General features: G+C 41.3%; 2 protein-coding genes and 1 pseudogene across 3 annotated transcripts in view; all 3 read right to left on the bottom strand.

Annotated features, from left to right (window-relative positions):
* The window catches only part of HS6ST3 (heparan sulfate 6-O-sulfotransferase 3), a gene marked incomplete at both ends in the record, with an annotated part of 650046 nt that overhangs the window by 183788 nt on the left and 450146 nt on the right, over positions 1 to 16112 (bottom strand). The window lies entirely within an intron of this gene.
* LOC309974804 (guanine nucleotide-binding protein G(I)/G(S)/G(O) subunit gamma-5-like) lies at positions 1433 to 1633 on the bottom strand (the record flags this gene model as incomplete). The annotated part of the gene is made up of 1 exon (XM_082859576.1): positions 1433 to 1633. One exon carries the CDS (start codon positions 1631 to 1633, stop codon positions 1433 to 1435), a length of 201 nt encoding a protein of 66 aa, XP_082715702.1.
* LOC309974801 (putative palmitoyltransferase ZDHHC24) lies at positions 9069 to 9880 on the bottom strand (annotated as a pseudogene). The gene has a single exon. The product of its transcript is annotated as a putative palmitoyltransferase ZDHHC24 (transcript).

Genomic DNA, 16112 nt, shown 5'->3' with positions numbered 1-16112 from the left:
ACTGAAACTAGAGAGGGTTTTCACTGATGATAGCTTCTTGGAGAAGGCCAGCCTTGAAGAGAGAGAGAGAAAGAAGTTGCTTCATGTTCCATTAAGAACATGGAACTAGTGGCAGAAATGCTTAGAGAAAAAAAGCCCCTTTGCTTCTCTTTGCAGCTGCACATACCCTTCCAGACTGGGACACTTCCTTGTTCCATGCGGGCGGCCCACGGGGCTCCCAGAAAATTGAGTGCAGCCTAAAACAAGTGCCAAAGCACACTCTGGGATCCAGCTGCCTCCCAGGTCTAGGGCTGAGCTCCTGGGCTGTATTTTCATCAGTGAACTGGCAGTCATAAATGTCAAGCCCTGATCAGCATAATCCCCTTAGCTCTTCCAGCTTAGTTCACAGCAAGGAAAGGTGGCATCAAGATTTCCTATTTTGGAAAAAAAAAAAAATTGCTGAACTTGGGCTGGCCTAATATTAGCAGTGCTAACGTTCTACATGGCTTTTATCTCCAGTAAGTTCGAGATTACTTAAGCATTTGTGGGACTCAGATTTCTTTGTAATCAAGACAAAGCACAACATTTTGGTACCTTCTCTGATCGCTAAGGATGGCTGTTTTTCAGGTGGAGGAACTAAGGAGAACATATCTGGTGTAACGCTGCAGTCAAAATAAATTAAAAAGTGGGGGGCTTCCCTGGTGGCACAGTGGTTGAGAGTCCGCCTGCCGATGCAGGGGACACGGGTTCGTGCCCTGGTCCGGGAGGATCCCACATGCCGCGGAGCGGCTTGGCCCGTGAGCCATGGCCTCTGAGCCTGCGCATCCGGAGCCTGTGCTCCCTCAACAGTGAGAGGCCCGCGTACTGCAAATAATAATAATAATAATAATAATAAAAGTGAAGCATCATGAAGATGTAGCTCTCTGGTAGCCTCTGTTTCAAGAAACCCCTGCTACCCCTCTTGCCTTCTTCAGGTCCTATGGCTTCAACCTTGAAAAATAAAGGTCACCCCCATCCCCACAATGCCTAGGTAGGCAGCTCAGAGTGCCTGGAACTCAGAGTATTTGTACAAGTAAACACAGAGGAAAACTACACAAAGACCAAACACAACTGCATTTTTAAGAGCTTGAAAACTGTTCTACCACTAAGTAGATCAAATTTAGATTACTGTAGCCTCCTGGGCTCTCCCAGTTCATGTGTATACTTTTCTTGTTTTCTTTTTTATACTAAGTATTTTATTGCTGCCAGTGTATATAAAACAATTACCCTTGTGAAACAGAAATTCATGAATATTCAGAGACGTAGATGTTAAGGACTGACAAAAGTACAAGTTTGTATAGTATGGCACGTGTTATAGAGACAGGCTTTTGTACTGGCTTCAAATTCAGCTTCCCTTTGAATATTCACCGGTTTATGAAAAGTGGTTTAGAAAATCTTGCAAAGATTCATTTTATTACAAAAAGGAACAGACTTTCTGGGGTCTGAAAGGATTTGAAGATACTCCAGTCAGCAGCGGGTTATGTTGAGCATTCTGCAGACAGAATTCTTTCAAATCTGCAGCTGCCTGGGAAACCTTCACAGGGTTGAGCCCAGCCTCCAGCCGGGCCTGTTGGATCACTTTCTTCATAGCAGCGATGCTGGAAGGACCAGACATGGCGCACGCGACGGCTGGGCAGATCGGCACGCCCACGTGTATGCTTTCCTAAGCAATTTTTAATGCCAAATATGTTGATTTTCTTGACTAAAATCATACTGAAGAAAAAGCATTGTAAAGTGTGTGTGCGCGTGTGTGTGTGCATGTGTGTGCGTGTGTGTTGGAGGAGAAGCGTGTTGATTCTAAACTGAACACTGAGAGATTGTTTGAGGACACAACTTTATTTTATAGCAATAGTTTTTGGCATTTTAAATAACTCGATAGGTCACGCATGGATACCCTCTATCCCCAATGGAAAGCATCATCACCAAATTCCATCAGCTTTGCAGAAGCTGCAAAGCTCACCTCACCTGCCAATCTCTACAGGCGTCAGCCTTGCATGAAAACATGACAGCCGGCATCTCAGAAAGGAAAGAGACCTGCCAAGTCACCTACCTTGTATATTTCACAGACAGGAAATCTGAAAAGGTTTCAAGTCCCAAAAGTTTGGTTATTTGTACTGATCCTGCCACTGATATGTTGCCGGGGCCTGCCACCTGTCAATTTTGTCCAACCTACCCAAAGAAGGAAGCTGGAAGGGTGCGTGTGCCATTCCTGTAGAATATGGGATATTAAAATAAAAAATATTCCAGCTCTTTGATTTCCTTTGATTTTGTGGGTAATACAATAACCAGAATGAGATAGCTGAAACCAATAAAATCTGATTTATAGCATTAAAGGCAATCTTTATAGCACTTATTTATGGTACATTACATCTAAAATCCAATTTCACAGGCTGCTGTTTGAAACTTTCTGTTCAATCATACATACACTACATACACTGTACCTCAGTGCCATAGAGTTAGATTATATAAATGTCTGTACCCCCAGAGGTATTAAAATTCGGTTACCATGGTGGTGAGTGAGCTTGACAGTAATTTTCCTAACCAACTCTTCAACCAAAAAGATCCAGTCAGCACTTGATAAATACTGAAATTGCTAGCACTCCTATCATTAAACCAAAAAAAAAAAAAAAAAAGAAAAGAAAAAAAATCACTGCTCAGATAACTCTATATTCTGGAATGAAATTAATTGAAAAGAAGTCGCATAGAAATGCGATAATTGGTGATACTGAAGGATACTTGTGTTAACGTTGTGGGGTATATTTTCAAGCCAATGAGCGAAAAGTACTTTCTTGCATGACATCATCGGTATTAAGAAAAGACACATGGCTAGGTCTCTACATGCTACTTTGGAAATATAACCTGAAGTGTCTACATTCATACACTTGAATGTGGAAGGCTATATCCTGTTCAATTACTATAATCATTGTCAAAGAGAGGGCAAAGTATACATGCTGACTTTCAGAGAACTGTCATTTGAATCTTAAGCAACTTCCCATTGATTTAAAAAGGGTTTTATCTTTAAAAAAATTCAACTCTCCAAACACTTTGCTTGCCACGCATTAGATAAACGTAAAGGGAGGCTGGGATCCTCGCCTGATCTGATGAGCAAGGGAACTCCTGCTCTGTGAGCGATCACATCCCTCAGCACTGAAGTTTTGTTTCCTAAATATATTTCAGCCTCATTGTCATCCAGAAATGTGTACCATGCACCCATCACCTGGCTTATGTACTATGCTGATAAGTCATTCGCGAATAAAATTCAGGACTCAAATATATCAATAAATGACAAAAAGTGGCAGAAACAGTGAATAGATTCAATACCCAAATAACTGCCCAGCACTGTCCTATTCCAGGAGTGCTGGGATACTGTGGGGCTTGAAGCTAATATAATTTGAAGTCCTCCTTAAAAAAAAAGAATACCAACTTCAAAACTTAATATTATTTATAAGGGACTTGTACAAGTGAAAGCCAGACACTTAAGCCTCATTGGCGACAAAGTAAAAGTATTTCTGGATCTTGTTTTTCCCATATCATTTCTGATCCTCACACAAGCCCAGCAAGGACAGCATTATTCTTCAGATGAGGACCTGAGGCTCAGATGCGTTGCCCCAGAGGAGTCTGGTAGGGATCCGTTCATTGGGATGCAAGCTCAAGTCTGTCTCTCTTGAAACCCATGCATACTGCTGCGTTTCAGTTTAAGTTAATTGAGGTTTGGGTTGTTATCACCTGTAGTTCCCCGAGATGGGGTGGTGTTCTTGTTTTAGCCCCCAGAGAATTCTCTACAGCAAGGGAAGGCTTAAGCGTGAATCAGAGTCACCTGGAAGTCTTGTGCAGTCACAGATTGTGAGCCCCACCTCCAGGGTTTCTCAATCAGTAGGTCGGGGTGGGGTCTGAGAATTTCCCAGGTGATGTTGATGCTGTTCAGCCAGCACCAGGCATTTAGCTGCTGACCTTGAGAAACTGAGCTAATTCCAGCATTCTGCCCATCTATCTTCTTCCTCCAGTGAAACCACAGTTACCGTAGTTCAGGGGTGCTTAATCAGCTCCGCTAAAATGGAGCTAAACCCCACCCCTTCATGAAAGATTTCAGCTGGACTAACAGTAGCTGGAATACAAAATAGGCTGAGAAGGAAAAATGTTAGTGAAGAATTACGTTGGAAGAAAAGATAGTATTAAAATGCAATTCAACAATGAGAAACTCAGTATATTTAAATTAGCCTCACTATAGCACAATTTAAAACTGTTACGTAATGGTAGTTAATGAAAACTCATATAAATACCCTAATTTTTCTGTAAACGAATAGAAAAATAGAATCAATGAATATGGGGAGAAGCCAAGGAAAGAGAATCACCAGGTGGGGGGGGCGGAGCTAAGGGATTAAGGGCATGAAACGTCATTTGAAATTGAGTTAGTAGGGTTTAATCAAGGTATTTAAATGCATTCTACAATAGAGTACAACTTACATTCTGTATTTAAGTGATATTCAATATAATGATGATGGACTTTTATTACAGGAAAGCTATTCAGTGATGCTTATGAAATGACTGTAGACAAATTATCTCTATGACATACTACAAAAGTCATATCCAGAAATTAGTTTAAGATGTGAGCACTAAGTATATTGAGGTTTGAAAGACTTTAGTTCACTCTGAACTCTGAATGACTCGAATGTATTTACAGAGAGAAAAGATGATCCTTTTGCCATTAGTATCTCGTGGATTATTCTGCAGTAAACAACCTGTGTATTTGCTCTTTGGTTGGAAGCCTAGGGGGCTCTTTGTTTATTCAACAAAGAATTATTGACACTTACTAGGTACCAAAGATACACAAATTAATAAGATACTTATTCAAAGAATTAGCCAACTACATTATCCTCTTTCTATTCTACTTGAAGAAAGGAAATAGAATTAATACAACTATCTAGTAATTCATCTCAGAGAAAGAAAAATAATTTGAGCTTTGGGTTCATGGACTTCTTCTTCTGATAGGTGTGCAATCTATAAGAATGGATGGTCAGAGATTCCATAGTTTTCTCACATAGTGATCTTTGTATTGGATAAAAGACTAGTTTTTAAGAAATAATGTGAATATCGGCCCCTTGTTAGAAGATTTTCTGCTTCCAGGAGCAGAGGTTCTTGGGCAGGGTTTGTGTGCAGTAGAGTTTACACAGGAATTGTTCAAAGAGTGGGAATTGATGGCGATTCTGATAATGAGAAGAAATTAAGAGTTTTTCCAAATAGGATCACAGATTTTTAGAAAAGGAACCAGTGATTTTCTGAGGAGCTGGTAATAAAATTTGCCTTTGATCTAAAATGATATAAAAGAAAGTTCTGCATTTTCCTAGAAAATGTACCATCAGTGGCAATAAATCTTAGCTCTAACCTCCTGTCAATTATCTACCTTATGGATCAGTGCACAAGAAAACAATGAATTCCCAACAATGATCATGGGATACAGCTACCTTCACATAAGAGAGATTTCATAAGAAAATAAATATATGCTCTATAATATCAACATTTAATACCACTCTTGCTTTCTAAAAATGACTTCTATAAACTTATTTTTCACTCCACATTTCATAGGCAGATGGTTGAAAAAAATACTCTTTAGCAAAAAAAAAAAAAAACACCCAAACAAGAAAGCCAGTTTTTCTTCCCAGTGTCAACTGTATTTCTATTAATTTACAATATCTGAAAATAATTATTTTAATTCTCTTTAACGTTGTTAGCAGAAAAACAACAATTTTCGTGTAGTATAATTAGGGAAATAAAAAATTCCTATTAGAAGCAGATCACTTAAATGATGCAATTGCCTTACCAAGTAAATTTCAGGTCACATATATCAAATGGTGCTACGGCCAACATGGAACCAGCTTTTGGTACATTCCATCTGAGGAGATGCTGCCCATTTGCAGAATGCCTAGGATAACACGTCCAAATGCACTTCACAGGTGTCACAAGGTCTTAAAACTTTCACGCTTCACCGAAATCTTCTAACCGATTCCTCTAATGGTTGTGTTTATTCTGCTTCATTTACTTTCAAGTTCACATCAAGTCTCAGAACTCTGAACTAGGAGAGACCATGGAGATGATTTAGTCTCTTCCCTTCCAAATCATCTTCACGTGTGATTAACTGAGACCCCAAAAAATCTAGTGAGATGTCCAGTGTCTACGCCTGGGTGATGAAAGGGCCAAGATTGATCGAAACTCTGGTCACATGACTCACCGTCCATCGACATTGCTCTCACTGTGCCATTCGATCAATGATCTTCACGGAGCCCTGACACCTTCTTTGGAATTACATGTTCTCAATGCAATCTGAGTGCAATGCATTTGAAGAGCCAGTAAAAAGAGAAGCAGGAATTTGTACGTGGAATTCTTGAAGTAGCTACCCTTTGTCTAACCCACAGAACTATTACTAGGATCAATTAATATAATGTAGGTAAAGTGATAAAGTGACAGGCTTTGTACATCAGAAAGCATGATACCGATAAAAGGAATTTTCAAGATCATAAAACCTAAGACGTTATTCTGTGAAAGTTTTGTAAAGAAAAACCTAGATGTCTTGCCCAAGATGTATGGAATACCACAAAATATCTATGCCAAATTGTACCCACAAATAAAATAACTGGATACATTTTAAAGATATATTATAAACAAATGTTAAGAATAATCTTATTACAAAAATGTATCTGAGATGGAAACAAATCTGAAAGTCAGCAAAAATTTAACCAGTGTTTGTAGAACTTTGGTTGCTTTCTAAAACTGTAACAAAATGTCAATTCTCAGAGGAAGAAGTTAAAAATAAAACCATAATCTCACATTTTCATAATTAAAAGGAAATGCATTTTCAACTGCCTATAACATGATAACATCATTTCCTGTCAGCAATTTTTATACATATGCAGTTCTGAGCCTTCAAAATTCTTAAAGCTATTTATAGCGCTAATAAGAAATTGGATTCTCACAAATTAACAGACCTTTTTCCCCGTGAAAGACCAAATTGAACAAGGATTTACAACATGGGAAGTTTCTATTATTCATGCTTTTTTTCTGTCTGGGAAGCCTGTAACCCACTATCATCACCAATACCCACCCCGGACGTCACTCCCAGACCTGAGACAGCTTTGCAAATACTCGCTAGCCTCGTAAGACACCTAACTTCCTCTCCTCCATCGAGCCTTCCTTGTCACCTCTCTGTCTTTGCCTAGTTCTCCAAACACATAACTCTATGTTCCTGCTGTCCCCTGCTAATAATAATCTTTGTACTTACTTACTAGTCTATCACAGTTCCCCGGACTTTGAACTCCATAGATGTAGGAGTACCTTACGGATCTGTGTACTCACAGCACAGCACAGTGCCCGGCACTTGTGATGATCAAGATAAGCTTGATTACTTTGATAAAGCTAACCTTCCTCATCAAACATCTTTTTATTGACTGTTTCCCACAGTGAAATTAAAAAGAGGAACTTTTAGAGACAAGCTTTCTTTTGATTATTTTGCTCAACTCAGTACATGACCATAGAAAAGCAGTCAAGTATTGAATATTTAGTATTTACTGCTGAGTTTACAATAACAGTGTTCTAATAGAAAATGGCATCATGCAGGCAGATTAAAAAAAATCCAGAAAGCCCACACAAAAAAAGTTAAGTGTGTTCTCAAAATAAATAGTATACGGTGTTTGAACAGAAACAAACTTTCTGATTTTTATCTTTCTGTACTTCCACTGGTTTCTGAACACAGGAGAGATTCTGTACTACCACCTCAACGTAATGTGGTCAAAGTTTATTTATTCATTGAATACTGAGCCAGGCCACGTCCTAGGTACCAGCTCAACAGCAGACAAAACAAAGTCCCTGCTTTCAAAAGACAGCACAACTTAGTAGTGGTGAGGGATGCAGACCACCTGGGTTTGAGTTCAAGCTCCATCACATATGAGCTGTGACATCTTCTGTAAGTTACTTAACCTCTCTGGGCTGCAATTTCCTAGTCTATAAAAATGGGAACAATATTACCTACGTCATGGGTTGTTATGAGTATTCAATGAGTTAATATTTGTAAAGTTCTTTAAAGAGCGCCTGGAATGTATGATATAAGTAAATGCTTGACAACATTTCAAGGTGCTTCAATTCTACCCAAAAGAGACGGACACAAAACACATACATATGTAATCGGTCACGTGGTGATTACTGCTGTGAAGACAGTAAGAGGGGCCAGGGAACAGAGGATGGAGGTCCTTGCTCGCTCATACAAGGTGGTCTCCCCAGAAGGCCTCTCTGATAATGTGACTTTTGAGCAGAAACCTTAATAAGTGAGGAAGGAGCTCTGGAAATCTTGGAGGAGTGTCACAGGCAGAGGAACCAACTGAACTAGCTCTGAGGAGGAAGACAGCTTGGAGCATTGACAGAACCACAGGAGCCTAAGGAGAGGTGCTGAAGCAAAGCCAGTGAGGAGGAGAATGGCCAGGGGCCAGGTCAGAGCAGGAACAGAGAGAGGAGCCCCGTAGGGCCTTGAAGGAGCTCACATTTTAACGAAAAACGACTGGAGGATTTAGAATGGAAGGGTAATGCTACTGGATTTTTTTTTTTTTTTTTTTTGGTACGCGGGCCTCTCACTGTTGTGGCCTCTCCCGTTGCGGAGCACAGGCTCCGGACGCGCAGGCTCAGTGGCCATTGGCCTGCCAATCAGAGGAACCAAAAACAGCAGCCCGGGCAACAGTGAAGGTCCAGAAACCCACAAAGATGGGGGGAGTCAGAGAACCAAGTGGGCACTTTATTAACCTGGCAAAGGGGCAGCTGGGCAGGCCGAGCAGCCCCCTGCCAGACCCTTCGCTGTGCTCGGGGGCCACTGATAGAGGCAGAGCCGCAGGGCCCAAGCCCTGGATACTAGGAGTCCAAGCTGGGCAAGGGCAAGGCTACGGGTGGGGCTGGAGTTGCCGAAAGCAGGCATCAAGTACCAGCCTGCCGCCCCTTCTGAGGCTGGGGGTGGGTCTGAAATGAGTCCCCTCTCCCGTTCCCCACTCCTTGTACAGCTCACGCTCTTCCTGGAGTCAGGAAGCCATGAGTCCCACATCAGCTGTGGTCTGGAAGGTGATGCCGTCCCCCTGGCAACGGGGAGGCCAGGAAGGGCCAGAGCCAGACAATGATCCAGCGGGGCCCCAGGGCCGCCTGCAGGTTGCGGGAGGGGCCCACGTCGTAAGAGTGCCGCCCCGAGCCCACTCCCACGTGGTCTGGCCCCTCAGCAGCAACATCCCACGGAAGAGCAGTCCAGCCGCGCACAGCGGTGCACACGCCAGACACGTGTCGGTCACGAAGGCCAGCGCGAACGGCGCCGCAGACACCGCCTGCGAGGCAGCGGGCGGAGGGCGGTGGTGTGCAGGGGTGTGTGGGCTCGCAGCAGGGCTGACGGGTCAGGGCCCGGCAGCGCACAGACGTGCAGCGGGACGCCTGCGGCGTGAAGCAGCAGACACACGCAGGTCCGGTAGTTGCGGAAGCGCACGCGGTGGCCCAGCGGGCGGCCGTGGTGGTCCCGGTGCAGGATGCAGCGGCGCCAGGCGGAGCAATGCCCGCTGCGTAGTGGCCTCCGGCTTTGGCACTGGTAGCAGTAAGCCCAGCCCTGGCCCTGACCACGGCCGGCCAGCATCACAGCCTGGATGCTGGGGTCCGAGAGCAGGAAGAGCCCCCCACGTTGCCCAGTAGGTTGAGCAGCTGGAAGGCTGCCGGCACAAGCTGCAAGGTCCGGGCCAAGAGTCCCAGCGGTGGCGGCCCGGGACCCAGCACCAGCACGTAGGCCAGTTCCTGGCCCGAGAGGCAGCCGCGCGGACGCCGCCTCCGCGCTCCCCACCGCCCAGGACTGCCCCATGGCCTGGACCCACTAGCGGTGGATCCCGGGTACCCCGCCGCTTCCCGCTGCTGGATTTTTGTGGTAAACGGATCACCATAGCTGCTGTGTAGAGAAGAAACTCTAAGACGAGGAGTTAAGAGTAAACACAGGAGGATCAGTGAGGAAACAGCAGGCTAGGTGAGTGATGACGTATCTTGATGAAGATGGAGCGGAACATAAGATGTGGCCAGGTTCGTGTTATTTTCTAGGTTAGTCCCCAGCATTTCCTGACTGAGGGATGTTGGGTGAGAGAGAGAGGAGTCCAGGATGACTCCAAGATTTGGGGTCCAAGCTTCTGCAGGGATGAAGCTGCCACCGACTGAGATGCGCAAACTAAGGGGAAGCGTGATCCGTCATAGGTCAGCTCATTTTCCTCCTCAGAAATCCTCAGTGGCCGCCGCTTACTTTGTAAAGTAAGTCCCCTGGGCCTTCCATTCAAGGTCCTGTTGACACCACATGCATTTCGTCCATGCTCTTTCTACTCCAGCCAAGCTCGACCCATTGTCTGGTCCCCAAACCTTCACAATTGGATGCCTTTTTCATGATACTCCCTTTCCTGGAAGTACTTCCTCTTCTTGTATGCCTAAGAAAAGGTCACTTAATCCTTCCGTGATTAACTTGGATTTCCAGTTCTCTGATGAAGGCTTCTCTGGTATTTCTTGGCAGGTGGCTTTGGGCTTTGTACTTTTGTCACACATATTCCATTTCACCTTAAGCTATTTTATATAGTTGTTTGTTTCATCAAATAGACCGAAACCTCTTGGAAGGTAGAGATCATATCTTATTTATGTCAGTGGGTCTACAGTTCCTAACACACTGCTTGCATTAGATAAAAATATTTCTGTCCAAATGAAATTAACATGTGTATCACTTCAAATCTTTTGATCCGAAAACAATCAAGTGCTCTCTTTACAATATGTTAATCTTATAATTTTATTTTTCATTTCATCAAATGAAATGTCTATGTAAAAATTTCCCTTCATTTATAAAACATTGATAGGTAAATCAGAAAAAGAAAAGAAAGTTATAATGAAAGGGAGAATTGATGTGTCTCCGTTTTTTTGCTTTTGTTTTGAAGCCTAATACGTTTCTTTGGTTGATTATGAAGGTAATACCCTTGAGCTTTACATGATAAGGTTGAAAATGTCTCTATGATATCCCAGTATATAGTTCGGGCAATATGCCTTAAGATTTTCTTTTTCCCTTTTTTTTTTTTTTTTAGCACAGCTACAAGCTTCTCTGGGGAACCGGCTATAACACAAAGATTTGGTACTATCTGTCTCTTCCATTTCAGAAAACTAGAAATTATGTGCTTTGAGATACAAGGCAGTAAAATATTGATCGTATAGGACATTTCAGTAGAGTAGAAGGTATTCTAATTAACATGATAATCAACACAGGCTTTTTCATGGAACAGATTGTATAATCGAAAATTTTTATGGATTTTGATAAACATACGTCACTCTCAGAGGGATTTCAAGCTTCTTGTGTTATTTCTCCTTCCTGGACACCATGGTACACAATTAAGGCAAAGGAACAAAGGAAGTTAACTTATAAATCAGCTATCAGTGACTGACTGCGTAAGGGAATAACGCCAGTCCCTGGCATTTCTGAGAGCTATATCATATTGGGGGTGCTGGAAATCACTAATGCCCTGAGAGATTCTCTAGTATTTTTGATATTCATGCGTAAGCCTCATTCTCCATCCAAAATTTTTGCTTAAAAATAAATAATTCTACCTGGGACAGGAAGAGCTCAAGCTTTAGTATATGACATAGTTACCTTTTTTTTTTTTCCTTTGGAACACAAATTCTGCCACTTATGGAACTGAATATATGTAAAATCTTAATTTTCACAATAACCTAGAGGTCATTAACTTTATCCCCAAAGGCACAAACTGAAGCTTGGAGAGATTAAGTCATTTCCCCCAAGGCTACAGAAGCCATTAACTGTAGGAACTGGGGTTTGAAACCCAGGCTATCTGATGCCGGAATCCATGCCCAGAGTCATTCCTTTATGTTACTGTCTGTGTCCTGAGATCCGCCTCTGAGCCTGTGTGCCCTGTACTGTGTTCTCACTAGGGATACGTTGGTGAAGAACAGCAGAAAATCTGCTATCATGCAGCTTACCTACGAGCTCTGTAGCAGAGCAAGGAAAAGAACTTCTATAGTGTATGCTTTCTTGAAGATTTAAGGAGAAGGCTGTATTGCCCTTCCTAGAACACTTTCTATCAACATATTTTATTAGAAACATTAAAGTGTTGTATATTTCAAATTAAAGTATGTTTGAATGGAATTATTTCCACTAACCTCATGGGAAAATTTTCATAGAACATAATGATTTTTCCTCTGTTATATTCCCTCTTTGTCATTGAAGAAAATGTCCCTATGATCTTGAAAATACATAACTGTGTCAGACATGACCTACTGAGGAATCTACTGGCACACACTGGGAGGCAGTGTCAGCTGAGTTCTGCTCCTGGCATCGCCATGATGGACTCAGTTCTCTACCATAGATGCACATCATACGCATTTGCATTGTATTGGATTGTTGTCAATAAACACCCATCTATTATTTATGCTTTGTGGGTCATAGAAACATTTTGCACTGTCATCTCTCTGACCACAGGTTCTCAGAAACATTCATAGTCTATTTTGAAACTAAACTTTACAAGGACATTAAAAATGAAAAATAAAAATCCTCCAAGGCATAACCACAGAGAAGTCCTCTCTTTACAGTTCGGTGCTATCTGTCCAAACGTTTCTATATTCATATTCCTCCAAACAGAAATCCTTGACTTCTTATATTGAATCATTTAAAACACGGACTCATTTAATTTTTGTTTCTCTTTTGCCCGGTCTTTACATTTTAATGGAACCTTCTCTTGAAAAACTTCATAATATATCATTTACTTTATGCATCGGGATACAATAGTGCCAATTTTACTAGATACTCTGGTTAGTAATATGGGGAAAAAGTGGCTGTGGGAGATCATATGAACAATATGTGAGGCCCAAGAGACTTACGAAAATATAAGTATGTAATATTTCATAGACAGGTCTAAGGAGTAAATAAAAAGCTACGGCTTTAATCCATTCTGCTCAGGAGAGAGAAGCTATAAGTGAAATATGGTGGGACTAAAACGTGTGCTTCTAAGATGGTTCATCTACTTTAGACCTGGTGATTGGTATGTTGTCAGAATTTAGTCATTATTTCAAAATAATATTAATGTAGAAGAGGCTCCTATAATCCACAGGAACATCGTTACTAATTATTTTCCATTCCCTCTGTACAAAATACCCCTTATCTTTAAAGGGAATAATATGTCTCTACTGATAGGTAAGAATACACTCAGGTCCCCAAACCTATAAGAACTGGAGTAGAGGCTTTTAAAAATCTGTTGATAAATTATTTAAAACTGATTGAGCTAGAAAACCACCAGAAGAGAAAATATTTGGTAAATGATGTAGAAATGTTAAAAATCGTCAATACTGGATTATTTTAAAGCTCTTTCCCTGTTCTTCTCCACCTTTCACCTCATCCATCAATTCTCCAAATGTCAGCTTGCACCCTCTGGCCAAATCCTGTTTCAGGGAATTTACTTGTGGACGTGGCACAGCAGGCATTAAAGATGCCATTAAGCTGACATCGGCTCCTGGACACGTGAACCTTAAGTGGCCTGAAAGCATATAATGTGTGCCATGCCAACTAAAGAGAAATCAAAAGAAAAAAGCAAAAACAAACAAAACAAAACAAAACCCAGAAACAAATTTAAAATATACTTAAATGAAATTGTAATCTAAGTGTGTGCCTTTGCGTGCACTCACACATACATATATACACAGTCGTATGCTCCACTTGCTTTAGATTCGTAGCACTGAGTACAGAATTGGAAAGCCATAAGCTCCATTCCGATAGTGACATATGTTTTACATTATTTTTAAAGAAGTAATCCTTACACTCTTTTTGCCAAAGTGTTGTATTATCATTGATGCTATTTCCATCTCAGCAACCTTTGGCTATACAGAGAAAGGTTCTCTCTATGTTCTATTCAAATAAGCTCAAACACACATATCTTATAAAACAATGATATGCATCACCCAATATGAACTGTGATCTCAAAGAACTGAAATTCTTTCCCCAGCACCCTGACCCAAAAGATGCTCTCAGTTAGCTCCATCTCTAAAACGCACTTGAAATTAATGGAAAGTTGAATTACACACACTGCCTCTATTTTTAAAAAATATTTTTACAAAGTAGCAAATTGTTTCCACTCAGTAAAAATGATGGATTATTGTATAGTTTGAAAAAATTAACAAACAGATGGAATATCAACCCGTTATTCATTAAAATATTTCACTGGGTTAATTCAGCAAATAAAAATGGAGAAGAGAGCAGATGGCCATTTATAGTTCTCTTGATTTCTTAAACTACTTCTTTACAGCCAGAACTGCTCCTATATTTAACTTGAAATGCACAGCTCTCACCATATGCACAGTAAGCAAGCATTCATGTGACCTCATAAACTTTTCATATAACACAGCAATGATTTTTATGATTTAGTTAAAGGAACACTATACACTTACAAAGTAAGTTATTCCCATAGCCCCAATATTCTGGGGATAATGTGAATTTCCTAGACTCAGTAGATACTTACCATCATTATCTGGTCTGAAGTAGGTTCAAGTAGGCACAGGGGTAAAATTTCACAAAAGGAAGTGATCAGCTTCGTTACAGACGCTGAAGTATGCCAAGCGTGCATAAAATTATTACAGAGTAGGCAGTGTTTCTCTTAAGGCAATACTTTTTTTTCCCATCGTATCCTACTCCTGTAAGTTACTGCCTTTTAAAAAAAATTCTGTCCTCACGTAGAGCAAATGGGACTCTCACATATGTAAGTGGAATCGACCACTCTGGAAAACTGCTTGACTGTATCTATTACAGCTGAACATATACATACTCTATGGCCCAACAATTCCACTCCTAGGTATACGCCCCACAGAAATGCATAAATATACTCACAAAAGACACTGATATGAATATTCACAGATGCACTATTTGTAAAAGCTCAAACCAGGAAGCAATCCAGACAGAATCAAGAAATAAGTTGTGACATATTTATACAATGGTATAATAAAGACAATGGAATTCAACAAACTTCCGCTATAAAAGCAACGGGAGTGGATATTACAAACATCAAGCTGAGCAAAAGAAGGCAAACACAATAGCATATACTCTGCAATTCCATTTATGCAAACGCCAAAGCTTGACAAAATCACTGTGGTGACAGAAATCAGCATGGTGGTCGCTTTGGGGGAAAAGTGGGGAACAGTGACTGAGTCAGGCAGGGGCCGGTTTGGGGTGCTGGCCGCGTTCTTTTTCCTGAACTGGGTGGTTGTTACATGGGTAGTTTCCTATTGTGAAAAGGTACTGCATTGCACACTTATGATGTGTGAACTTCTTAATATGTATGCTAGACTTCAATTTTTTTTAAGTTTACTTTAGAAGATAAACACTATGAATAAAGAAAAAAGTCCTCTGTAGCAGTGCCAAGTGTAGTACAGAAATGATCCCATAATTAATAGCGAGAATTATATTTCATCAGAGTTAACCCAAGTGACATAATGCAAAAATATTCTCTAAATATTATTTTCATAAAGTTCTCCAACCTCCACATTCGAAGTCCTTGGTAGCCTCCCACTGATACCTTTCCCCATTACAGAAGACGTGTGTTTCTCCCAAGCACTGGACCTTCCTCCTTCCTGTGAAACCCCTTTCCCCAATCCCCCTCCACCTGTGCCCCATGACAATCCTCCCAGCTCTGCAGGTGAGGCACGGATGGCTCAAGCCTGAGTTTCTCTCAGACACAAAGTTCTCATTCTGGCAGGACAATTCTTTGTTTTATGGGATTGACCCAGGCACTGTCACAAGGTTAGCTTCCCTGAATCTGAACCCAAGATGCCTGTAGCCTGTAGGGCCTGTAATTCTTATTACATATAGCATGGAGTTCACGATTGGGCTTCTCTCTAAGACATCAGAGACGAGAGACCTGGCATGATGTCCTTTTCATTGTTATTCCACCTAAGCCCAACAGTGCCTGGGTGTGTTACCTTTTCAATAAAGGTCATTTGAAGGTATTTGGCATGTATTCAATAACTGTTTATTGAGCACCTTGATGTGCCAGGCACACCAAGGTCTCTATGAGAAGCAG

The sequence above is a fragment of the Leucopleurus acutus genome (assembly GCF_964270905.1).
Source record: "Leucopleurus acutus genome assembly, chromosome: 18".
NCBI classification, from domain to species: Eukaryota; Metazoa; Chordata; class Mammalia; order Artiodactyla; family Delphinidae; genus Leucopleurus; species Leucopleurus acutus.
The sequence above is the reverse complement of the archived record's forward strand: the minus strand, read 5'-3'. Positions and strand labels throughout refer to the sequence as shown.